Raw genomic sequence first — 26017 nt, 5'->3', positions numbered from 1 at the left:
CCACAAATAATGACCACTCTTCAAAATCCATATCGATTGGATTTCAAAACTGTAATTTTATGATAGCGCACACCACTTTGATGATATGACGAAACAGTGGTGGTCTTGTTTTTCCCGTTAAAAACTCCGTTGCGTGCTAAAGCCCGGTCCACACGCAACGATCTGTCTGCGCAGACATCGGTGCAGATGTCTGTACATGCAAAAGATCGCTGCAAATGTGGTGTGTTCACACGACACAAACCCCAATCTACTACTCGCCCGCCATCTGTCGGTGTAGAAAAGAAATATCAGTGGCAAGCGACTACGCTCCCCGTAAACGTCAAACATTTAATTCAGTTATTTTGAAATATAGAAATGGAGGAAGTTCTGTTGTGGTCTGTGTTCGCAACTTGTGTTGCAAAAAACATTCAGACCAACCGCAGGAAACAGAGAAAGCGGGCAAAATGGTGTAGACAGTGGCTGCTAAAGCGAAAGCAGTTTTCTCACGTAAATTTACTGAGAGAGTTGCAGGACGAACCTAACGACTGGCGAAATTATTTGCGGATGGGTGTCGAAACTTATAATTATCTCTTAAAGCTTGTAACCCTTCATATTATGAGAAAAAATACTTGTATGGGAAGGGCAATTTCTCCTCATGAACGGCTGGCGGTAACATTGACACTCCAATTTCATCTTCAATTGTACTCCTGCTTGGTCTTGGTGTTTCTTGATCACTAAGAAACCCAAGCAGATCAAAATACCATAACGTTGGCTGGTATACTTGATCTACTCCTACACCAGATCTAGATTTCTGAACTTTGGATAACTCAATTAGAGCACTAGACTGAGCAAACAGCTGTTTCGCGCCAGATTTGAGGCGATCTCCTGTCCACACGCTCCAACTTGTCTGCGCAGATGTGGTTTGAACCCACAGATTTGAGAGGTTTCGCTCAAACCTCCAACTCCAACTTCCAGGTTTGCACACACCTCAGGTTGGTGCAAATCTTCTGTCCACACGCAACGATCTGTCTGCGCAGATGTGATGTGCACAGACATTTGCGCAGACAGATCGTAACGTGTGGACGGGCCTTAAGCACAGAAGCCGGTCACGTCACTTCACGACATCCATAGATTTTAACCTCTTGGGTATCGACTTCCCAGGCAGCAAAGTCGTTATTTGGCTTGTTGTGTGAATAGTCTGTGCGTCCTGTCGCTTGTTGATTTGCAAAATGTAGTTATAAATGGCATCAACATAACCTTATTTATACCTTAATTATAACTTTAAAGATAACTCTAAATATTTTGGACACAGGTCGCTTTTGGAGCTATGTAAGTTACTTTTGAGTTGCACAATGATTGTAATATAACAGTTGTCTTTTATTCCTAATAACATTTAGTCCTCCTATGTTTGTTTTTTATGTTATTCTTTAAAATTTACATCACACAAGTATTTAAAAAGGAACGAAAAATTTGATATCTACATTTAAACTCTGCAAACCACTGTGAAGTGCTGACAGCGGCGCGTCCCATTGTATCAGGTATTAAGAATATTTATTCCATTTCATGTGATTGTGGAGGGCTGAAAACTGATTCTTTAATTATCTCCATGCTTGCTGTAATTAATCTAACATTGTCCTCGCAATTCCCGTTAGTGTGATACATAGGATGTTGCAGTACATTCGTTAAGTCGTCAGTTAAAACAAATTCTTGAAACTATGTAAATAGGCTATTCTGTAAATAGGCTATTCTGTAAATAGGCTTTTTAAAGAGTTTGTCCGTTTACTTTCATCAGCATCTCTGTGACACTTTCCCACGGAACAAACCAACCTATGACCGTTCGTGCAGCCCTTCTCAGTATACGTTGTTAGGCCTACTTGGAATGAGCCTCAGCACTTGAGCAATATTACAGATGGGTCGCAAGAGTGATCTGTAAGGTATATCCTTCGTAGATTGATTGTATTTCCCCCATATTCTACAATAAACCGACGAACACCAGCCTACCAATCACAACCTACAAGTTTTACAGCCAGATATTTTTTTGAGTTCACAGATTCCAACAGCGACTCACTGATATTACGTTGATGAGATACGTTTTTGGTTTGTGAAGTGCACAGTTTTACATTCCAGAACATTTAGAACAAATCGCCACTGCTTGAATCACTTCGAAATCTTAAGATTTGACGGAAAATTTATGCAGATTCTTTCAGACTACACTTCATTATAGATAAAAGCATTATCTTCAAAACGTCTGAGGTTACTGTTGATATTGTCTGGATGGTCATTAATATAAAACATGAACAGCAAGTGTTCCAGCACACTTCCATGGGGCACACCTGAAGTTACATCTGCACCTGTCAATGATGCTCTGACTGAGATGACACGCTGTGCCCTCCGTTAACCCTTAAGCCTATCGTCTGAAGTATATATATTCTCTCTCTCTCAAGTGGTTGTCAAATTTAGCAGTAAAGCAACGTACTCTGCGTGTTTGAGTCTAAAATTGTATGAAGTTAAAGATGTCCTAGCTGAACTCACTCAGATGGTACTTCTTCATTGTTAGTAGTGCAGTAAGTCCGTATGGAGATTATTAAGAAAACATATTTAAAATATAATGTATTTAGTTTCTCCAAAGTAAGCCAATAATTTGCTTCATACAGCTCACGTGTACGAAAGAATTGATTGTAAGTTTTCATTTGCAAAATTTATATCTTTATCATTTTAGCTCTGCTGTGACATTTTAATTCCAGTTACGAAATTCGTTTGTGGATGATGGTATTTTAAATATTTCATTGATACCTATTAGTTCAAATTCTGTGTCCTTGTAATTTTTTTCTTTTATTTTTTTAATGTGGGCAGAGCAAATTCTTCCTTGCAGGATACAGAGAAATACTAACCACAGGTAAAATATGTAGCTCTTTGTTTGAGGTTTGTAATGGGGATCATGTGGTACCTACATATTTTAAAGTATGCCTGACTCAAATATTTAGAGATTAAATTATGTGGTGGTAAGATCATTGTCCTAGAAAGGCAAGCATCCATGTTTGAGTCCTGGTGGGAAATATCAAGATAGGTTATTTGACTTTATTTGGTTCTCTTGACTATCTACTGTACAAGTGGCATATTAGCAATCTAGGCCAATTAAATGAAATAATACAATATTATGTGAGTTTCATATCATGTATGTACTATTTTACATACACTGTGAGGGCATGTAATATTACAACCCGCAGGTTGCTGGTGCAAGTTTAAATGAATACTTACAAATGTAGTATAAATGAAAGTACATATTTTTATGATAATGACATAGATAAATTCACATTTTGTCATCATAATAATGGCCGGTTTGAGGCTAAAACGACTGCTTGGGCGCCAAGCCAAACTGAGGTGACAGAGATGCTCTTAGTGCCAAATTTGTACAATGGTGTAGCATAATTATTAGCAATAACAACCCATTTCCACGCTCACTAGATTTAGAGTTATTTTTAAAGAGCCTACCATGAGCGCAAGGCAACTGATGTAAGGAGAAGTGAAAGAAGGGGGTGATGGGTACCAAATGATATGTGCTCGTATGGAAAAATGTTCTTGAACTGGCTCTGGTTGCAAATTAAGTTAAAATACAAAATTTGTCTTCATGGTGTAAATAAAAGTACATACTTTTTCTTTTCTTCTAGACCATGTTTTTGCTTAACTGTTTTACTTTTTTCCTTACACCAAAGGATAACTTTGAATTCTAAGAATTTATTCTTTTTATAAAAAGTTTTATCTATGAGGGAAGTTTTTAGTTTTCTTTTGAATCTCAGTATATAGTTAACTTCCCTTTTTTTTTAAGTATTGATGGGAAGCTTATTGTATACTTTTGACTCAGTAACTCCATTGTGTACTTTTGTGGGAGTTGCAGAGCCTGAAATCTGAAGCTGCATCTTTTTGATTATCGTAGTCTGTATCATTACCAGAGGACAGTTTTTTGTGATTTTATATTCCAATTTGGCTCACTGTTTATGATGTTCCATATAGTTTCTACTGTATTGTTTTACTTGCCAATTTTTTGTGTGTAATGGATGTGTTTGGCCTTCCTGCTTACACAAGTTAGAATTTTGCAGTATTTATTGGGATGCAATTTTGCTGCTTGGCTTGTATCTGATCGTGCCATGCAGCAATATATGTTAAATATTGAAACTTATCAGGATATAAGATCTATTAAATCTGAGTACAGGAGGATAATAAATCAACCAAAAAGAATGTTAGGAAACTGCTCAAAGACATGGATAGAAGTTTACAATTCTTCTGACTCAAATAGAATATACAGAGCATTCATTAATAAACTTACTTTCTCATCTGAAATTGTTTTCCCTAAAGGTAAATCAGATCAAGCAGAAGTCTAAAAATAACCTGTTTATTGCAGAAGGAATAGAGGTATTATGTGACACAAAAAGGAAACTGTTTCTTCTGTCTGGGAACAGCTCTCTCATTAACATTGTAATGAAACTTCCTGGCAGATTAAAACTGTGTGCCCGTCCGAGACTCAAACTCGGGACCTTTGCCTTTCGCGGGCAAGTGCTCTACAATCTGAGCTACCGAAGCACGACTCACGCCCGTAACTCACAGCTTTACTTCTGTCAGTATCTCGTTTCCTACCTTCCAAACATTACAGAAGCTCTCCTGCGAACCTTGCAGAACTAGCACTCCTGAAAGAAAGGCAAAGGTCCCGAGTTCAAGTCTCGGTCGGGCACACAGTTTTAATCTGCCAGGAAGTTTCATATCAGTGCACACTGTGCTGCAGAGTAAAAATCTCATTCTGGATTCTAGGTTTCTTGCCGTGTCAATTCAGGATAAAATCTCGAGTTTTTGACGATCATCTCCATCATCATCATCATGAGCAAGTGACTGTCTTCACTACTGCTGTGGTAGCCTTTTTTTTTTTTTTTTAATAACCCGTGGATGGCTTCTGATTGGTTGGCTTGTGATTGGTCGGCGATTACGTACTGCTGTCACAGACGGTGTCAATGTGTGCGCTGGTGGCGCCACCACTTCCATTGGAACGTAAACATTGGAATTAACATCTCCGCTGCTTCTCTGCATCAAGCGCTTGTTTCCATGCGCAGCTCAGATGGTATCCGCTATTGCGGTTAAAGTTCTTTTGGCTCATTCTTATTTCAACAGCTTCCTTAATAATAGAATCCCAGTACGTGGAGGCATGGGACAGAATTTTTGTTTCATCAAACAATGTTTTATGTTTGTTCGTGAAGTTGTGCTCTGCAATTGCCGATTACTCCAGTTCTCTATTTTTTATATGGCGTCGGTGTTCTGCACAGCGGTCGGAAACGGTACAAATGGTCTGATCTGTATATTGCTTCGACACTCACAGGGGGTATTATAAACTCCAGGGACCCTGGGGCCCTTAACAAGGCACATCATATACTTAATTTTCTTAGGAGGACTAAAAATCGGTCTTATACCTCGTCTATGCAGGACTCTTCCTATTTTGCTGGAAATCGCACCACAAAAAGGAAGAACCACAATCGGGGTTTCATCCTGTGAGTGTGCAGCATTTTCACGTTTCCTCTTTTATTTATTTATTTATTGGAGAATGCTGCCTTTATATCGCGTGCACCATAGCCATTCTTTTGGAACATGTACTTCAGATGGTGGTCCTTGTCAGAAAAAGTTTTTGCTCTATATACCAACGTGTTCAAAATGGCTATCTTCTGAGCAGGATTATGGAAACTCTGTGCATTCAGGTATAAATCGGTATTCGTCGGCTTATGGTATACAGAGTGGCCAAGACACCCGTCCGCCTGTTGTTGTACTAAAACGTCTAAGAAATGCAGTGAAGACAGTCAGACATATAAATTTAGTTACATACCTTAGGACACATACAGGTTACAACATCAAGGCAAACCATGGTGATATTAAGGGGCTCCGGAATGCACTATACTTGCCATGTTAAAATAACTCTTATAAATTACATCTTTCCTCACAAAGTATTTGAGGTAGGAAGTTGAACTTTTTACAGATTATTTATTGGAATATGGGCTACAACTTAACACAGGGATTTTACAAAATTTTAGTTCAGTTATTAAAGATGATTTTTTTCAATTGTAATGAAAATTCACAAAATTTTTTTGCAATTTTTTATTTATATATTCAAAAATATACAGTTTTTTGGAAAAAGGCTGTGTTAAATTATGCAGAAGGTACTGTGTAACATTTACTGTAAGTTTGAAACAAATATGTTTGGAAGATCCTTAGAAAACATGATATTAGTATGAGAAAATAAAAGTTTTGGGAATCGAGCGACAAAGATTGGATTAACTTTTTAGTGCATTCCAGGTCCATAGGATGGATTATCTTCATCCTCTGCAAACTCCTCCTCCAGCTTCCTCTTGTTCCTCCTCCTGTTTACTCTTGCTTGTATTTCTAGACTCTTTACAGCCCTGTCTGCAGCCCGAAGGCATTCCTTGTCTAAAGCAAGCATCGCTCGTACCATGTTAGAACCTATTTTCATTCCCATATTTCTAAATACCTTGCACCTTACAATGTTGCCATCATTGAAAGTCGCAACAGCATCATACACACCAAAGTGAAGTGTTTCTATTCCAACAAATACAGTCTTGGGGATTCTCGACCATATAACACTATTTACACTATCATTGGGGTTTTGAGTTTTTCCGTGAATACACTTTTTCAACAGTTCAGGTGCTGCTAAGTCTCTGAAAATAGGTTTTATCACCTCCATTATTGCATGAGGCAGACTATGCTTATGAGTGTACACTTCACCAGTTAGCAATCCTTCGTTATATTTACACCAACTGTCTTCTTCTTTGGGACACAAGCTATGTTGGGGATTTTCATCGGTTGAAGAAGTATGAAAAAAAGAGCCCAAACAGCCTTCTTCATTTCGTCGACACTTTGTGTATTTTGCCTAATAGCCATTCCATAATAGTTCTGTATTTTGTCAATTACACTGTCAGTTAACCTTCCCTTCCCATCCAACCCTTTACCATCACTGAGTTTTTGTTTTTTGTACGAAGCTTTCAGTCGCCGAAGTCTTGTTCCCATTCGCTTCTGTACGTGTCCAATACACTCAAATTTCTGCACTACAACATCATCACCATAGGGCTTCAGTCCTTGAACATGTTTAAAACTTTTAGAATCACCGTCACCAAGGTAATTAACATATCACACTTTATCACACGCCTCAGAACGCAGGAATATACTGGCAACACCAGCCACTTCCATTTCTCCACTACTGCCACTATAGTTAGCTTTGCAATTATTTTCATGTGTACCTTTATACTTTTGTGGACATCTACAATACTTTGATATTACTGCTACATCTAAAACTTTCCCTGTATACATACTGGTGGCAGATACTACACCATGAAGAGATGTGTGTCCCCGTTTATGCCAGGTACCATCGAACGCTGCAGTCAAATCTCTGTTACCATTATTTTCCATTACTGCCTCTTCCACAGCGTTCTTCATAGATTCTATACAGACATCTTCTACTTTAGACCCTATTAATTTATTATAGGTCATAAACTTGGGTGGGGGATTTGGAAGATTCATGATGCCACAGAAAATTGCACCTGCAGTAGCACCCTTACCAACTGAACGCAAGGAATAAACAAATCTAATGTTGTGTTAGTAGATTTTGCTACCATTTTCTTCAGTTGCAGTTACTGCAACACTGTTCCAAAAGGTGGTCATGTATGAACACTTATCACATTTCAGTTGTATTTCACTAGCAAGTCCTACGTGCTTTATTATGGAGAGTTCCAGACCAACTTCACTACAATGAATACATCTTACACAGTTTGAAAAAATTCCTTTGAGAACCGACATATCAAATATTTCATTCACATCCGATTCGCCCATAAAACATTCATAGTTTTCACTCATTGAACCAAGCTTCTTCTGTGAAGTATTTTCTTTCCCACTTTGACTGCTATGGGCAGGTGTACTTGAGAGGTTAGGTTCACTCACTTGGTTATCGTCTTTATTGTTTACAGTAATAACACATACCTTTGGCTTTCCAACATTTCTCCTTTTCTTAAAAGCCTTCAGAGGATTTCTAATAACTTTACTTTTACTCATTATTATACTTCAACAAAACAGAGACTCAAGAAACAGAATTAATTACGAATATTTTCGAGATAACGACAGAGTAAATAAACATGAAACGATCGACAATCACACCAGCGATATATATTGAACCATCACAGGTTAGCCACAACACATACTTTATCTCACATCACTAAAATGTACCTGATGAACACGGACGTTAATAATAACACCATTTGACAGCAGTTTAACAGCGCCACAGTGGGTCACGCCCATGTAGAACACATTTCAAAAAAAATTTAAAAATAGTTGTAGTCTTCGGAATTGAATAAATTATATATCTATTAAAAGGTAATAGTCTGCAGATTCAGAAAACGCAAAAAAGTAAAAATTGAACTTTTCATGATTTTGAGCCTCTCCGGAGCCCCTTAATAGTTGCCTATAACATGCAGGCCTTACACAAATTGTCGTAAGTAGCCCATAGGCGTCCAAGAGAGATGACATTATAAATGTTAAGTGTCACCATCACATACAAGCCCAAGTTAGGTACTACCGCGACTCTGGCTCTGTTCTTATACTACAGGCCGCGTCGCGAGATGGCGCTAGCAGAAGAGGCGCCAATGAATGTCACAGCTTGCATCATAACAGGCTCTGCATGTGTGGTAACACTGCGTCATTAGGGCTTGTACATAATTCTAGAGATTACTGTATCTTGTAAACATATACAAAACTTGTGAAAGCTGCAGACCTATGCAATTGCCCATCTGCCTGGTCACATATACGACATATCGTAAAGCAAATACAAGTTTCATGAGAACTGCAGAATTACAAAAATGTATATCTGTTTGGTCATACACGTAATAAGATATGAAAATACATAGATATTTTATGGGATCTGCAGGGTTATACACAGCACATCAGTCTGGTGATATTTATAAAATCTACTGAGAGTATATACAAATTTTAAGAACATTACAGGGTTACACAGTGCGTACCCGTCTGGTCATATATAAAAATACCAATAAAACACACCTTCCGTATGAGCGCAGATTTTTTTGATCATATCAAATGCACATCTGCCTGGTTACATATAAAACATACCGAAAAGAAATGCAAATTTTCTGGGACTGCCGAGTTACACTAGTGCACAATTGTCTGGTCATATATAAAACCTACAAAACTCATACACAAATTTAAGAACACTGCAGGGTTACACAAATTCATATCTGTCTGGTCTTATATATATATATTTAAAAAAAAAATACCGATAAAATACACATTGCATATGAGCCAATGGGTTTTGGTCTTAAAAAACACTTAATATAAGAAGTACAACTATGTGGCAGCCTCATGTAAATGAACCACAGTCATGTAACAAAACCAATATCAAAAAGTTATGTCACCTAATGTTGACAATATACTTATGTAGTCGTAAAAGACACTCTTCTGTGGTGTACGTGGCGATCACTGAACCAAAACCAATATTAAGTGGAATAAAAAGAATTCCTGTGATCTTAGCTACCAGTTTATTGTTTTACAAGCATCTAAATCGCTCCCACATGAGCACAATGTGCTCCCTACAAAAGCGTATTTTTGTGTATCACACATCAGTCAGCTACAGGTGAGTGGTTAACTTTATTTGGCCACCATTGATCAGGCAGATCATTTATTAAAACCCTGTGTTTTTACTTCACTGTAATCTGTCTGGCCCCCCTGCGGGTTCGGGGGTAAGAATAGGTTCGCGGTATTCCTGCCTGTCGTAAGAGGTGACTAAAAGGAGTCTCAAAAGTTTCGGTCTTATGTGATGATCCCCTCTCGGGTTTGACCTCCATGTTTCTAAATTCTTACAAAGAGCGAGCCAATTGTGGAAGGGCACCTTACATGGTGCACTGTATCCGTTGTGCGTTGAGACCTTTAGCCGGCTTTCTCGTCGTCGCAATGCTGTCCTGCTCGTTTTCCATCTCTTGGGCGAGGATACCTTCCTGGGTGCGATTACCACTGTGCAGTGTTGCTTTTGCTGAGATGACGACCTTGGACATTTTTGCACCTAAGATCCAGCACGGTAGCCATGTACCCTGTTGGTTGTAGCCCCCTGACAACACAGGGATCGCTCTGCTGATGCCTGCGCTGATAACTCCCCACATATGCCAAGGAGTAGATGCCTATCTCCGTGTGGCATTGGGACTCCTGGCAATAGCCATCCTGCCAGGTGGCCCTTGCTGAGGCTGGGTGGCGCCCGTGGGGAGGGCCCTTGATCAGAATTGGTGGGATCAGGGCGGATGACCTGCAATGAAGCGTGGTACATCATCTCTCGCTGGTGGCCAGCTGCCAGCAGTCTCTAAGTGTTCTTGGGCTCATTTAATGCTCAGAAATACGACCCAAAAACGTTCCCCTCCCTGGCCACACCGTTGGAGGAGCGTATGTCTCAGGATGGCAGCGACAGTTATTTGCCCCGGTTCCTAGTTTGTGCGAGAGCTGATGTGGAGTCTTTCATGTCCACGAAGCCTCAGTTCTTCGTAGAGCATTTAGAGGACAAATTTGGGGAGGTGGAAGGCTTGTCCAAAATGCACTGTGGATCAGTTTTGATAAAAACGGCATCCTCTGCCCAGTCATGAAGGTTACTTGCTTGTGACAAGTTGGGGGATGTTAACATTACCATCACACCACATAAGAGTTTAAATATGGTCCAGGGTATTATTTTCCATAGGGACCTACTTTTGCAGTCTGATGATGAGGTGCATGCCAACTTAGAGCATCGAGATGTGCATTTCGTCCGGCACGTTCATCGGGGTCTGAGGGATAATCAGGTTGCTACCGGTACCTTCACTTGGCCTTCGAGGGTGATACATTACTGGAGAAGGTCAAGGTGATGGTCTACCGGTGTGATGTCAAGCCCTATATCCCTCCCCCAATCCGGTGCTTCAAGTACTGGAAGTTTGGCCATATGACTTCCCACTGTACTTCCAGCCCCACATGTCGAGATTGCAGACGCCCATCACATCCCAATACTCCATGTGCCCCGCCTCCCATCTGTGTCAACTGTGGAGAGCATCATTCACCTTGCTCGCCAGACTGCAGGATCTTACAGAAATAGCGAAAAATCATGGAATATAAGACCCTGGACCGACTGACCTATAGTGAGGCTAAGAGGAAATATGACTGACTACATCCTGTGAGAATGACATCTTCATACGCTGCTGCTACGACAACCATGCTAGCCCCATCAGTTCCGAGAATTCCAGCTGAATCGCCGAGCCGTACAACTCCACATGCTAGTGGGGGGCTCTACCCACCCTGTTGCTCCTGCGCCACCTACCTCGGGAGCAAGACCCTCCCACCCATCTGGGACGTCCGTCCCCGCTTCTAAGGCGGAGAAGCGTCCAATTTCTTCGGCTCCCCTCGCTCGCAAGGGGTCCCTTGGGTCCCTCCCTTCTCAGGTTTCCACCAGCGGGAAGGATAACGCCCGACAGTGGCATAAGTGCCCACAAGCGGCTGGTCGTAGGGCTTCGTGATCCTCCTCCGTCCCGGAGACTGAATCGGTCAAGCCCTCCCAGTGGGTGAAACCCAAGGTTCAGCAAGAGACGTCCAAGAGAAAGATCTCTAAGGCCAAAGAACTTGCGGTAGCACCCACCCCACCGCAACCTTCGAGCTCTGCGTCTGAGGATGAGGTGGAGGTCCTGGCGTCTGCTGAGGACCTCGATCTCGCTGATCCCTCAGACACCATGGATAGCACTTGCACAGGTGCTCAATTGGGTGGAACTGCAGTGGTTTCTTCCGCTCCGACAACTTCTCAACTTTCACCCTTTCCTCTGCATTGCTCTTCAAGAAACTTGGTTTCCAGCAATGCGAACCCCCCACCCTCTGTGGCTATCAGAGTTATTATAAGAACCGGGCAGCTTATGAAAGGGTATCTGGTGGCATCTGCATCTATGTCCTTCACTTCCTTCACAGCGAATCTGTCCCTCTACATACACCCTTAGAGGCTGTCGCAGTTCGGGCGTGGACTCATCAGGCTGTTACTGTCTGCAGTCTGTATCTTCCACCGGATGGTGATGTCTCGCAGCATGTCCAGGCTGCGCTGATAGCCCAATTGCCGCCACCTTTCCTGTTATTGGGCGAATTCAACGCCCATAACCCTCTGTGGGGTGGGTCAGTGCAGCCCTAGCCTCTTACCGTCTGTCCAATGGAGTGTGCATGACGACTTGTGTGGTAGTGACCATTTTCCGATCTTTGTCACTGCCACAGCATCACTCTTCGGGGCGCCCTAGCAGATGGGCTATGAATAAGGCTGACTGGGACTTGTTCTCCTCTATTGCTGCTATTGATCCTCATTTTAATGAAGCCATTGATGCGGTGGTTTACTCGGTCACCACTGGCATCGTTATTGCCGCAGAATCTGCCATTCCTCGTTCTTCTGAGTCCCCTCGGCGGAGGACTGTGCCTTGGTGGTCGCCTGCGATCACCGAGGCGATTAAAGATCGCCGGCGGGCGCTCCAGCATCACAAGCGGCATCCCTCATCGCCTTTAAACGGCTCCGTGCGCGGGCCCACCGCATCATTCGCCAACACAAGCAGGAGTGCTGTGAACGGTATGTCTCCACCATTGGCCTCCGTGTCTCTCCATCACAGGTTTGGGCCAAGATTAGGCCCGTCTATGGCTATCGGACCCCTGTCAGCGTCCCTGTGCTGTCACTGAATGGAGCAGTTTGTACTGACTCAGACATAATTGCAAACTGCTTAACAGACCATTTTTCTGTGTTCCGCTTCTGTGAATTACCCACTGGCCTTCCGCTCCCTGAAAGAGCGGTTGGAACGTCGGAGCCTTTCATTTCACACCTGCTATCCTGAATCCTACAATGTTCTATTCAGTGAGTGGGAATTCCACAGTGCCTTAGCCGCTTGCCCTGATATAGCTCCTGGACCAGATAGCATCCACTGTCAGGTGCTGAAATACCTCTCCGTGGACTGCCAGCGACGCCTCCTCGACCTTTACAACCGTATCTGGGTCGAGGGTGAGTTTCCATCGCAATGGTGGGAAAGCATTGTCATCCCTGTTTTGAAACCTGGCAAGAACCCATTTGAGGTGGACAGCTACCGCCCCATTAGCCTCACCAAAGTTCTTTGCAAGTTGCTCGAATGCATGGCGAGCCGGCGGTTGAGTTGGGGACTAGAATCTCGGGACCTTCTGGCTCTGTCTCAGGGTGGGTTCCGTAAAGGCCTCTCTGCCGCCAACAATCTGGTGAGCCTGGAGTCAGCCATCCGTACGGCCTTTGACCTCCGCCAGCATCTCGTCGCTGTCTTTTTTGACATGCAGAAGGCGTACGATACGACATGGTGCCATCACATCCTGTCTACGCTTCACGGTTGGGGTCTTCGAGGTCCGCTGCCGATTTTCATACGAAATTTTCTGTCGTGTCGTACCTTCCGCATGCAAGTCGCGGCCTCCCATAGTTCCCCCCCCAAGTTCAGGAAAACGGGGTACCACAGGTACCTGTCTTAAGTGTCTGCCTGTTTTTAATTGCAATTAACGGGCTCGCTGCGGCGGTGGGAACGTCTGTCTCAGCTTCCTTGTATGCTGACGACTTCTGCCTCTACTATAGCTCCATTGGCATTGCAGCTGCAGAACATCAGGTGCAGGGCGCTAGCTGCAAGGCGCAGTCTTGGGCTGTAGCGCATGGCTTCCAGCTTTCGGCTGCCAAGACTTGTGTTATGAATTTCTGCTGGCGGTGCACAGTTCACCCTGAGCCGCGGCTTTATCTTGCTGGTGAAATTCTTGCTGTGGTGAAGACACATCGGTTTTTGGGTGTAGTTTTTGATGCCCAGTTGACTTGGCTCCCACATATTCGGCAGCTTAAACAGATGTGTTGGCGGCATCTTAATGCTCTGCGATGCTTGAGCCACACCAGCTGGGGTGCCGACCGATCCACCCTCTTATGGCTCCACCAGGCGTTAATCCATTCCTGTCTGGATCGTGGGAGCCTGGCTTATGGTTCAGCATCCCCTTCTGTGTTGCGGGTGCTGGACTCAATCCTTCACAGCGGGATCCGACTTGCCACTGGAGCTTTCCGGACCATTTCTGTGAACAGCATACTTGTGGAGGCTGGTGTCCCTCCACTGCGGTTACAGCGCCAACGTTTGCTGGCCACTTATGCTACACATGTTTGTAGCTTGCCCGGGCATCCTAATTATCGTCTCCTGTTCCCTAGGTCTATTGTCCATCTCCCAGAACGTCGGCCCCGGTCAGGTTGTACAATCGCGGTCCGCGTTAGAGAGCTTCTCTCCGGGCTTGGGGTTTTCCCTCTTCCACCTTCTTTCCGGGCCCCCCTGCGTACACCCCCATGGTGTGTGCCCCGCCCTTGCCTTCAGCTCGAATTGGCACAGGGCCCAAAGGACTTAGTCCCTCCGGAGGCCTTCTGCCGCCGCTTTCTTTCCATCCTTGCCACGTATCAGGGCTCTGGCATTGTTTACACTGACAGTTTGATGGTTGCTGGTCGTGTCGGTTATGCTCTCACTCTAGGGGACCAATACGAACAATGCTCATTGCCGGCTGACTGCAGCGTTTTCACTGCTGAGCTGGTCGCCATCTTTTGTGCCCTAGAGTATATCAGCTCCTGCTCAGGTGAGTCCTTCGTTATCTGTAGCCACTCCCTGAGCGGTTTACGAGCTATCGACCAGTGTTTCCCTCGCTCTCGTCTGGTGATGGCTGTCCAGGAGTCCCTCCATACTCTTGCCCGTTGCAGCTGCTCTGTGGTCTTTGTGTGGACCCCTGGTCATGTCGGCATCCCGGGCAATGAACACGTTGACCGCCTGGCCAAAGAGGCCACCCGTGAACGAACTCTGGACATTGGCCTCCCAGAGACTGATTTGCTAGCAGTCTTACGCCACCAAGTTTTCGCGCTTTGGGATGCTGAATGGCGTGATCTGACCACACCCAATAAACTCCGTGCTATCAACGAGACGACGACTGTGTGGCGGTCATCCATGCGAGCCATTTGCAGGGACTCAGTTGTCCTTTGTTGGCTCCGCATTGGCCACACTCAGCTGACGCACAGATATATACTGCGTCGTGAGGACCCGCCTCTATGTCGCTGCAGGGCGGCTTTGACGGTGGTCCACATTTTGTTGGCCTGTCCGCTTTTAGCTGTGCTCAGGCAGACATTTGTGCTGCCTGATATGCTCCCTGCCCATTTAACGGATGACACTGCCATGGCAGGCTTAGTTTTGCGTTTTATTCAAGCAGGGGGCTTTTATCACTTAATCTAAGTGTTTGTCTTTTTTGTGTTGAGTCTGGCCTTTGGCCTACGATTTTAGATTGAGCTTTTAGTGTGTTTCTCGGTGGTTGGTTTTCCCTTTTTTCTCTCTTATGGTCGGCCAACCACTGTCACACTCTGTGTGATTTAATTCCTTTTGTCTGGTCTCTAAGTCTTTCTTGTCCTGTGTCATCTGTCGTCTTTTCCATTGTTTGTTTTTCTTCTGTGTGGGTGTTTGAAATTTTGGAATAAGGGACCGAAGACCGTAGCAGTCTGGTCCCTTTAATTCCACAAACCAACCAACCAATCTGTCTGGGTCCAGAGACAGATTATCAATCATAGCCTTGCAGTGCCTGTATACTCCTGTTGGGAATGAGATCATAGAGAGTAGGTTGAAAGTTGACAATAATGATTCCAACTATTTATGATTGCTATTATTTGAAAAGAAAATTAATGTTAAAATCCCTGCATAGTGTAATTTTACTGTTATTCATATAAAATTTTATAACAGTTGATTGTAGCTGAGAAAGAAATTTCTAAATGTTTCCTGAGGTTCCTTGTAAATTGCTAATATTATGAGGGACTTAGTTTCCAGTTCTAATTTGACAGCACAGTATTCAAAATGCTGTTCAATACAGTACTGAATTACCTCTATGACTTGTGGCCTAAGAGTATTGTACATGTAAATTTCCACCCCACCATGTTTTAAGTTGGTCATACAGAACCAACTCTATAGCTTTTTAAATATATCTGATTAATTTCTGTAACTTCTAGAATGTGCTTCAGCTGGTTCTTGAAGGAAAAGTTGCAGCTGTTCTTTTTTTTTTTATTATTTAAAAGGCTTCTTATACTTTCATAAAATGTTTTTAAGCAATACAGGTCATATGCTGTATTTTTGACAGGTTCCTTAATGTTACGTTTGACATAAGCTAAATTATTAAAAAGTACATTTATTCTGAAACTTTCTCCATTCTTTAGCCTAAAACAGGTCTTATTTAAATGGTAGTTATTACTGGAATGTGGTACTGGAGTTGTGTTGGAGCCAAACATAAAAACATCACTATTATGAATTTTCTTGTGGCCATTCAAATGAAGACCGTGTGTAGTGCTAAATCTTCAATCACATTTATAAACTGTTTCCATATATTAGAGAGCTGTGTTAATTTTCGTCATTGATCTCCTTGTAAAAATTATGTAGGGGGTCCATTATGTAACTTATGTAAGGAGATCAATGCTGCAAATAAACAGTTTTTTTGTGTGTGTGATAGATACACATGAAACTTCATATATTTTTTGAATTTAAGTTTTAGTTTTTGTGGTGAAAATTATGTTGGATATGGCAAACTGCATTTTGATGTGTTGTGGACGTAAACAGTAGGCTATGCTAAGGGTCACTCTATTACCACAATCTTTTGTAACTTTCATATTTGTTGGATGGGAAGTTAGACATAGACAGCAAACAGTACAGACATAAATATACCCATATATATGGATATAAATATATGGATTTTGGAATGTAACAACACTAATGGGGTGTTTTGGCTACTGCAGTGTATCTGGGAATGTACCAGGCCCACTTGCATCCACAGCATTAACTATATGTTTAGCATATTTTGCAATTAATGTCATGCAGGTTATGCCACTATGAGCTTTAAAGTTTGCCAGATGAACATACCAATACTGGATGTCAACTTTGTTCCATAGCGTAATGATGATGTGGTGCGCAACATTATATGTGCGCAAACAGAAAGAGAGTAGAACATTTGTATTCGCCTTTGGAATGTGGTTGTGGTGGCTGACTTATATGTAGTATAGCCTGAAGTCTAGATAAGGATTAAAGGTGACAGTTCAGTTGTGAGTTGACAAATCGATATTGTTAGCTCCATTATCCTTGTTCTATTTTTATTTATCTTTATCATAAAAATTATTTTCAAGATATTGTTCATTATATTCAACTGATTTTCCAAGAATTTTGCCATCTCTGGCAGAATTACAGTGTCATCGGCAAACCTCAAGGGTTTTTAATTCTTCTTCTTAAATTTTAATTCCCTATGAAAATTTTATATGGTTTCATTTACTGCTTACTCAATGTAAGGAATGGAATAATATGGGAGATAGGCTAAAACACTGTCTCACTCCCTTGTCAACCATTACCTCCCTTTCACATGCTTTGACTCTGTCTATTGCAATCTGGTTTCTGTATGAGTTGTAGATAACACTGTGCTTCTTGTATTTTATCGCAGCTACTTTCAGAATTTCAGAGAGAGTATTGCAGTCACCATTGTCAAAAGCTTACTCTAAATCTACAAGTGCTGTAAACAGAGGTTTACCCTCCTTCAGTATATGTTGTGAGATAAGCTGCAGAGCAAGCATTTTCCCATATGTTCCTGCATTTTTTCGGAATTAAAACTAATTGTCCCAAGTTCATGTTCTACCAGTCATACGATTATTATGTAGCTAAGTCATGTTAGTGTTTTATAACCATGATTTATTAAACTGATGGTTCAGTAATACACCTGCTTCCATTGCAACTGCCCCTCAAGGCAGAAAACTTAGCAGTGATCAATGGTATGAGGATGCAGAAGGTAATGGAAACCACTGCATTATAGACAGGACATGTGGCCTGTAATTGAAAAAGTGTCTTGTTGATCTCTCCTTTGGCAAAAGATTCCAGACTGGTTCCCCACTTGGATCTCCAGGAGGGGACTGCCAAGGGGGAGGTGACCATGAGAAAAAGATTGAATAATCAACAAAAGGACAACATTCTATGAGTCAGGGTGCAGAATGTCAGAAGTTTGAACATGGTCGAGAAGCTAGAAAATCTGAAAAAGGAAATGCTAGGGCTCAACCTAGATATAGTGGGGGGGTCAGTGAAGTGGCATGGAAAGAGGACAATTTCTGATCAGACGAGTATAGGGTAATATTAACAATGGCAGCAGACAGTGGTGTAATGAGAGTAGTATTTGTTATGAATAGGCAGGTAGGGCAGAGATTGAGTTGTTGTGAACAGTTCAGTGACTGGGTTGTTCTCATCAGAAATGACAGCAAACCAACACCGACAGCAATAATTCAGGTGTGCATGCCAATGTCGCAAGCTGAAGATGATGAGATAGAGAAAGTATTTCAGGATATTGAACAAGTAATTCGGTATGTAAAGGGAGATGAAAATCTAATAGTTAAAGGGGACTGTAATATGATTGTAGGGAAGGAGTAGAAGAAAGGGTTATGGGAGAATATGGGCTTGGTACTAGGGATGAGACAGGAGAATGACTAATTGAGTTCTGCAATAAATTTCAGCCAGTGACAGTGAATACTCTGCTTAAGAATAACAGGAGGAGAAGGTATACATTGAAAGGGCTGGGAGATAGGGAAGATTTAAGTTAGGTTACATCATGGTCTGACAGAGATTCTGAACTCGGATACTGGATTGTAAGGCGTACCCAGGAGCAGATATAGACTCAGATCACGATTCAGTAGTGATGAAGAGTAGGATGAAATTTAAGAGAGTAGTAGGTAGAATCACTGCACAAAGAAGTGGGATACAGAAGTGCTAAGAAGTGAAGAGTTACACTTGAAGTTCTCTGAGGTTATTCATACTAAAATAAGGAATAGCTCAGTAGGCAGTTCAGTTCAAGAGGACTGCGCATCTCTAGGAAGGGCAGTCACAGAAGTCGCAAAGAAAACCATTGGTACAAAGAAGGTAACTACAGAGAACCTGTGGGTAACAGTAGGAATAATTCACTTGATTGATGGAAGAAGGAAGTACAAAAATGTTCAAGGAAATACAGAAATATAAGTCACTTAGGAATGAAATAAATAGGAAGTGCAGCGGAGCTAAGGTGAAATGGCTGCGTAAAACGCGAAGAAATCGAAAAAAGAAATTATGGTCAGAAGGACTGACTAACCTATAGATAAGTCTTAACAACCTCTGGTGAAATTAAAAGCAAGTGTGGTAACATTAAGAGTGCAATGGGATTTCCATTGTTAAACGCAGATTGGGTAGGTGGCAAGAGTCCAATAAATGCCTCTCTAAGGGGGAAGATTTGGCTGATGACATGACAGAAAAGAAATAACAGGAGTCGATTTAGAAGAGAGAGGGGATCCAGTACTAGAAACAGAATTTGAAAGAGCTTTGGAAGATTTAAGATCCAGTAAGGCAGAAGAGATAGACAACATTCCATCAGAATTTCTAAAATTGTTGGGAAAAGAGCCAACAAAATGACTCTTCACATTGGTGTGTAGAAAGTGTTTGTCTGGCGATACACCATCTGACTTCTGCTGAAACATCCTCCACAGAGTTGTGAAGGTGACAAGAGATGACAAGTGCAAAAACTGTCATGCAATCAGCTTAACAGCTTGTGCGTCCAAGTTGCTGACAACAATTGTATACAGAAGAGTGTAAAAGAAAATTGAGGATGTGTTACATGACGATCAGGTTGGCCTTAGGAAAGGTAAAGGCAACAGAGAGCCAGTTCTAACATTGCGGTTGATGATGGAAGAAAGACTAAAGAAAAATCAAGGCACATTCATAGGACTTGTTGACCTGGAAAAACTGTTTAACAGTGTCAGTAGTGTCAGAAAAGTGGGGTAGGCTACAGGGAAAGCTGGGTAATATACAATTTGTACAACAGGCAAGAGGGAACAATAAGAGTGGAAGATCGAGAAGAAAGTGCTCAGATTACAAGGGTGTAAGACAGGGATGCAGTCTTTCACCAGCACTGTTCAATCTATACGTCACAGTAGCAATGACGGACAAAAGAAAGAGACTAAACAGTGGAATTAAAATTCTGGGTAAAAGGAGATCAGTGATAAGATTCACTGATTACAGTTCTATCCTCAGTGAAAGTGAAGAAAAATTATGGGATCTGTTGAATGGAAGTCTAATGAGTGTAGAATATAGATTGAGAGTAAACTGTAGAAAGATGAAAGTAATGAGACAATACTATGAAAAGGAAAGTTGCATCCCATCCCGGATTTTCCGTTGTTTGAAAATAATAAGTAGCAGCAGAAATAAGAGCAGTGAGAAACTTGACATCAAGGATAATCACGAAGTAGATGAGGTTAATGAATACTGCTGCCTCGGCAGCAAAATACCTCGTGACAAATGGAGCAAGGAGGATAAAAAAAGCAGTCTAACTCTGGCAAAAAGGGCGTTCCTGGCCAAGAGAATTCTACTAGTATCAAGCATAGGACTTAATTTCAGGTAGAAATTTCTGAGAATGTATGTTTGGAGCACAGCATTGTATGGTAGTGAAACCTGGACTGTGGGAAAACTGGAAAAGAAGAGAATCAAAGCATTTAAGATGTGGTACTACGGAAAAATGTTGGAAATTGGGTGGACTGATAAGGTAAGTAATGAGGAAGTTCTCCGCAGAATCTGGGAGGAAGGGAATGTGTGGAAAACACTGACAAGAAGAAGAAGGGACAGGATGGTAGGACATCTCTTAAAACATCACAGAATAACTTCCATGGTATTTTCTGTGTCGTCTCGTTGTCACTGTAGGCTTGTAGCATGGGAAGCAAGGAGAGGATGTTGTTTGGCTGGTATCCTCTTCCATAACACAAACTGCACACGCATATTAACAGGGTTGCTTATTCATAAGAACAAGAAGTTTCTTAAGATAGTCCAGGTGTTTTGGTACAAGCTCTTCCGTGATAGTCCATGTTAGCCTCACTGCTGGTGAAGTTCAAGTCCCACTATGTACACTGCTCTGATCTTAGGTACTGACTCACTCCGAGCTAGACTCACTGGATGACTGACTGGGCACTCCGGTCTGCAGTGGCCATCTAAACACGCGGTTGAGAGAGCATCGGCAGCGCATTGCTTGCGAGTCTCCTGATAGGTTCGCTTGCTCCGGTGCCTACTATCGATCTTATCGCAGCCTCTTTGCTGATCGGAGTGCTGGCCACTGCTTAAGCCAGCACATTCCTCCCCCTGAAATGCTGCACTGTTGTCGTGTAGTGAGGTTGTGAACGACAATGGAGAGGGAGGCAGGACGCTGGAAGTAGATGAGCCAGGAGCCGTAGCTGTCGAGAAAGGTGTACTGCCAATCGTACCTCGTCATCTGGCTCCTGACGAACAGGTACGTCCTCCGGAAAACTGCTGCCGGGGCACGTGTCTGGGCCTGAGGGTGTGTCGTGGGGCAACAATGGTGAGGGTGGGTCAAAGTCCAAGGGTCGGCGAGTGGGGAAGGTGGGGGCGAGGGCGCATTGTCCGTCGAGTCCTGGGGTGTCCTGGTGGCACCGTGAACTTACTGAGCTCTTTTTAGCCTAGGAAAAATGGAGTTTTCCATTGTGATGATTGCTGCTTTGTTTCAGGGTCATAACCATAGACCCGAGAATTCTGGACACACTCTAATTCTGTTCCAGCTCACTGAGGTTTCATTGTTTGATGCTTAGAAGATGAGGGGTAGACTTTACTGCAATTCATCTGAGGTTCAGTTCATGGGCTGGATTCGTTGACATGTACCGTACAACAGCCCAAGTCAGTTATGAACATTATCAGTTGCCTGCCTTTGATCTTTGTGAATCAGGTCGTGCACTGTCATGATCCTTTCCTGTGTTGTTCATGTTGATGGTTGACCAAAATGTTTTCATCTTCCACAGATTTTCGGTCCTCCTTGAAGTGCTGGAACCACTCGAATGTCCTTGCTTGATGCAGTGCTATCTCACCAAATGCCTTTGTTAGCACGTGATGGGTTTCAGCTGCAGTTTTCAACTTGAAACAGAATTTGATATTAATTTATTACTCCACACTATCCATTTCATAATTTTCAGGAGCACTGAAATACATCCTGACACTCGCAACTGTACACGTCAAAGATGATGCCACAGTAGCTAAGATGTGTACCTTGAGACGTCTAGCACCAGAATGTCATACTGCCACTAGTCAGACTGGTACAATGAAATTCTGAGATATTTTAGGTATTACTTTGTATGACACCCCAAGACATTGGCTGTTACAAAGTAATACTAAAATCCTGCGAGTGTAACATGGTGATGACATTCTTTTTGCCAGTGTCTTTGTGTGTTTATTCTGTGGTAGTTGACAATCAATGTTCATCCCTGTGCATTTGTTACACAACTATAGATTTATCAACTATGTTTAATATGACATGGGTGTTGTTCCTCTTAATGCTGAAGTATGTGCTGTTTTTTTTCTTCTTTGTGTTCAATATTAATTCATTACATATTGTCCAACAGTGAACATTCTTGAGGTTTCGTTTGCTTTCTCTGATACGGATTCTGCCATTTAATCAGTGATTATGATGTTGCGTTAGTTACTTTGGAAAAATACATGAAGTAAAGGAATCATTTATTATGTTTGTTAATGGGGCTTGTATGTGATCTATGCATGCCTTCAGTACAGAGACAGGAACCTCATCTCTGCCTGCCGGCTTCTTAATTTGTAATTGTTGTATTATCTTTCTGACTGCAAGCTCTCTTGTGTGAAACACGGCATTGTACTTGCTGTATTAAGTCATGGTGGGTGCTACACATGTTTTAGAAGATTTTTCCCTAGTTTCACTGCAATACCAGTCATTTACAAAATTTGCTAATTCGTGAGGACTTTGTTATTCTACCTCCATTTTTTATTTGTATGTTGTTGTACTTAAGTATGCCTTTTTCAGTTTCCTGTTTTGTAACATCCCACACTACTTTGCTTTTATTTCCTGCATTATATGTTTTGTCTTAAAATGATTTTTTTAGGAATGTGGATTAGTGTAGTGTTTTTGCAAAGAACTAAGAAATTTAGGTGCCTAGGAGGACTTCCTAACATCAGCAGTTACAAATCTGTTTTCCTTAGCTGCTCTGTAGGAATGGCTGCTTTTGAGTTTGTCTCCTCAAAAATTAATTTCTCAGTTTTGACTTGCCAATGCCTTAGAAAAAGTATGTATTTATGTTCTGAGAAGATCCATTTATTGGCTGCAAGGTTTTACAAACCTTGTCTTTAGCTTTGTTATCTGACAATAACGACCCAAAAGGCCAAGATTCTTACAAATACTTCATACATTTTCCCTATCAGCACCTGTAAGTATATGGTCAAAAACTGATGCTGAACTTTTTGATAACCTTGTATTAATGTTTGCCATTTGTGCCACTCTAAAAGTGTCAAAATGATTAGGAAGGTATAACCAATTTCACCCTCAACACCTCTGCTACTATACATGTATTGCAGTTACCTATCTCGCGATTGGGTGGGATTTTCACTTATATATGTCTGTGCTCTTGTAGCCCTTATTTTGCTCTGTGTATTTTTTGCTGCTAAATTGTTTTGCCCATTTCTGTACTTACCAGACTTTCACACAGTTAATTTGCAATCTGTGTCAGGTAAAAGGAATTTAAATGTAGCAGCTTGTGTACACCTTTTCTGGCTTTTTCTATGTTCTAAGGGTATACACGTATGGTGTCAGCTGAAGTGTATCTATTCTGTTCACAGGGCGGGTTTTGAGGAGCCAGACTTGTTTCAGGTTTCAATTAAAGCTCTGAAACCTTCTACACAAGACATGGTTTGTAGCTTACTGAATCCCTTGAAAGTTATTCCAACAGATGAAGGCCTGCCAAGGTTTGTTTATGAGATAACTAAATCTTTTATGGGATCTGAGCAAAACAGCTTCCATAGTTTCTTTTTTAGGAAATGTTTTTGAATTTGACAGGAATGTCTTGAGCAACGGATTCACATAGTACAGCTGTGCATCACAAAGTTCTTGCGTTTGCTGAATGGTTGCTTTTCCATAAGATTTAATTGATAGAGGTTTGTAATTGTGCTTGAGATTGTGTGTGTGTGGGGGGGGGGGTACAGTTTTTTGTGTGTGATGAGATATGTGATAAGATTAAGATATCTGTTATTGATTATACAGTGGAACATCCAGCACGTGATAATATGGAAAGGATAGATCAGTCCACCCCCAGCCCTGCCCCCCCCTCCCCCCTCCATGGAGGAGGCATTGGGTCATAGATAGGCAAAATGAAAAAGAATGCTAGATACATTCAGCTATTGGACCAAGCCCTTCATCAGACATAGAAAACACATATGCATTTGCACAAGCACAACTCCCACACACAGGGCCACAGTTGTCTCTGGGCATTAAGGCCCTTTGTGCCCTGAGACAGCAGTGGCCCTGTGTTTGATTTGTGCTTGTGTTGTGAGTCTTTTGTGCCTTATGAAGGACTTAGTCTGATAGCTGAACATATCTAGCATTCTTTTCCATTGTGTTGTCTGCAACTCAGTGCCACCTCCATGTGGGGAGTAGCAAGTGTTGATTATGCATAGACATATTTGTAGTATGCACACTTGTTTCATTACATACGAGGGTGTTCAGTAAGTACCACTTCTAAGACTAAGACGCCATTTAGTTTTCATTTTTCAACTTTTTACAAAGTCCCAGCCATATTTCTAACCCATCCAAAACTTGGGAGTTGTTGAGCACTCTAAAATATGCCTTTGTCTCATTTGAATAAAATGTTTTCCCTGTGTACCATTTCTTCATGTTTTGAAACAAGAAATCACAGGGAAGTGGGTCAGGTGAAGAGAGTGGAGGGAAGGGGGAGCAATTAGTAGCTCAATTCATGCTGTTTTATGGCGACAGTTTCAGATGATGGTGTTGGCTCTTGGGCGTGGGGAAACAGCACTTTCTTCTTCACCAAATGTGGCCATTATTTCTCCCAATTTCTTGTCAAAGTGGTCCAGTAGCTCACTGTATTGTTGTTCAGTGATTATTTTTCCTATTTCTAAACTTTCTGTCATCACCTTAACATTGCAAATGGCCTTGTCATGTTAGACACACTGCTTCTCTCCTGAACACCATTATGCAGCATCAGACTGGTTAATACTTGGACAAGCTACCGCTGGGAACAACAGGTGTCATTGGCTCAGGCTCATGCAAGTCGTTGAAGTGGCACCCAGTTGAAAGAAGTGCACCAGGTCATTGAGTGATATCATCGGATCACATCATAATCATCATCATCATCATCATCATTATCATTATTATTACTACATTTTCTCAGTGGGACTGTGTGTATCTCTTTTGGAACAAACTGTGTTTGCCTACTTTAGAACAGAGTCACAAGAAGCAACCATTTGCTTTAATTGTTGCTATGTTTCAGCAGTGTTGTGATACATTCAGGTGTCATTGACGGTGACTGTGTGAAGCAAAATTTGTTTGTGTATTGCTTAAATTGTTACAAAAGCTGCTTAGAATTTGAAATCTGCCACTACTTCTTTTCCACCATCAGAAATCGTAGCATTTGTTGATAACATGTTTTCTTATTGCCAACTTATGAAGTAAAATATTAATTGTCTAAGTGCCATTCCCTTAACACTCTATGGCGTCTGCTGCTGTGTCCATCTTTGTTCGATGATCAGCAGTAGTCTTGGGGTGGATTTCTTGTGTTTTATTCTATAAGTGCATCTTCAAGGTACCTAGCTGATCCTTACCAGGAACAGATGTGAAACAAGATTTAAAGTTGCTGAAGCAATGTCTGGCTGTTGTTGTTGGTGAAGCATCAGCATAAACAGCATCCAGTTTCACTTTGATCTTGTCACACATTATCCCAGCCACAAACAGAAAATGAATAGCTGAACAATACTGCACTTTCTCTGTCTCAGTGGGAACCACATAGCACAAAGCAATAAAATAGCTGCCAATTCCAAACTAACATATGAATCAGTGTCATTTTTGTTTTAATGTGTCCAACAGATTGTAGTGCATTATGATAATGTAAGTT

The 26017-nt window shown here is 41.9% G+C and overlaps 1 protein-coding gene across 2 annotated transcripts in view; it reads left to right on the top strand.

Moving 5' to 3' along the window:
* The first annotated feature begins 1153 nt into the window (after positions 1–1153).
* The window catches only part of LOC126240546 (myeloid differentiation primary response protein MyD88), a 132389-nt gene continuing 107525 nt past the window's right edge, over positions 1154–26017 (top strand). Inside the window, exons 1-2 of one of the 2 annotated variants that reach the window (XM_049947933.1) lie at positions 1154–1308; positions 23730–23855. In XM_049947933.1, coding sequence (XP_049803890.1) covers positions 1307–1308; positions 23730–23855 — 128 coding nt within the window. In that variant the 5' untranslated portion in view covers positions 1154–1306. The remainder of the gene's footprint in view (positions 1309–23729; positions 23856–26017) is intronic. The other variant, XM_049947934.1, reaches the window with a different exon arrangement.

Source organism: Schistocerca nitens, chromosome 1 (assembly GCF_023898315.1).
Source record: "Schistocerca nitens isolate TAMUIC-IGC-003100 chromosome 1, iqSchNite1.1, whole genome shotgun sequence".
In the NCBI taxonomy this organism is placed as follows: Eukaryota; Metazoa; Arthropoda; class Insecta; order Orthoptera; family Acrididae; genus Schistocerca; species Schistocerca nitens.
The sequence above is the reverse complement of the archived record's forward strand: the minus strand, read 5'-3'. Positions and strand labels throughout refer to the sequence as shown.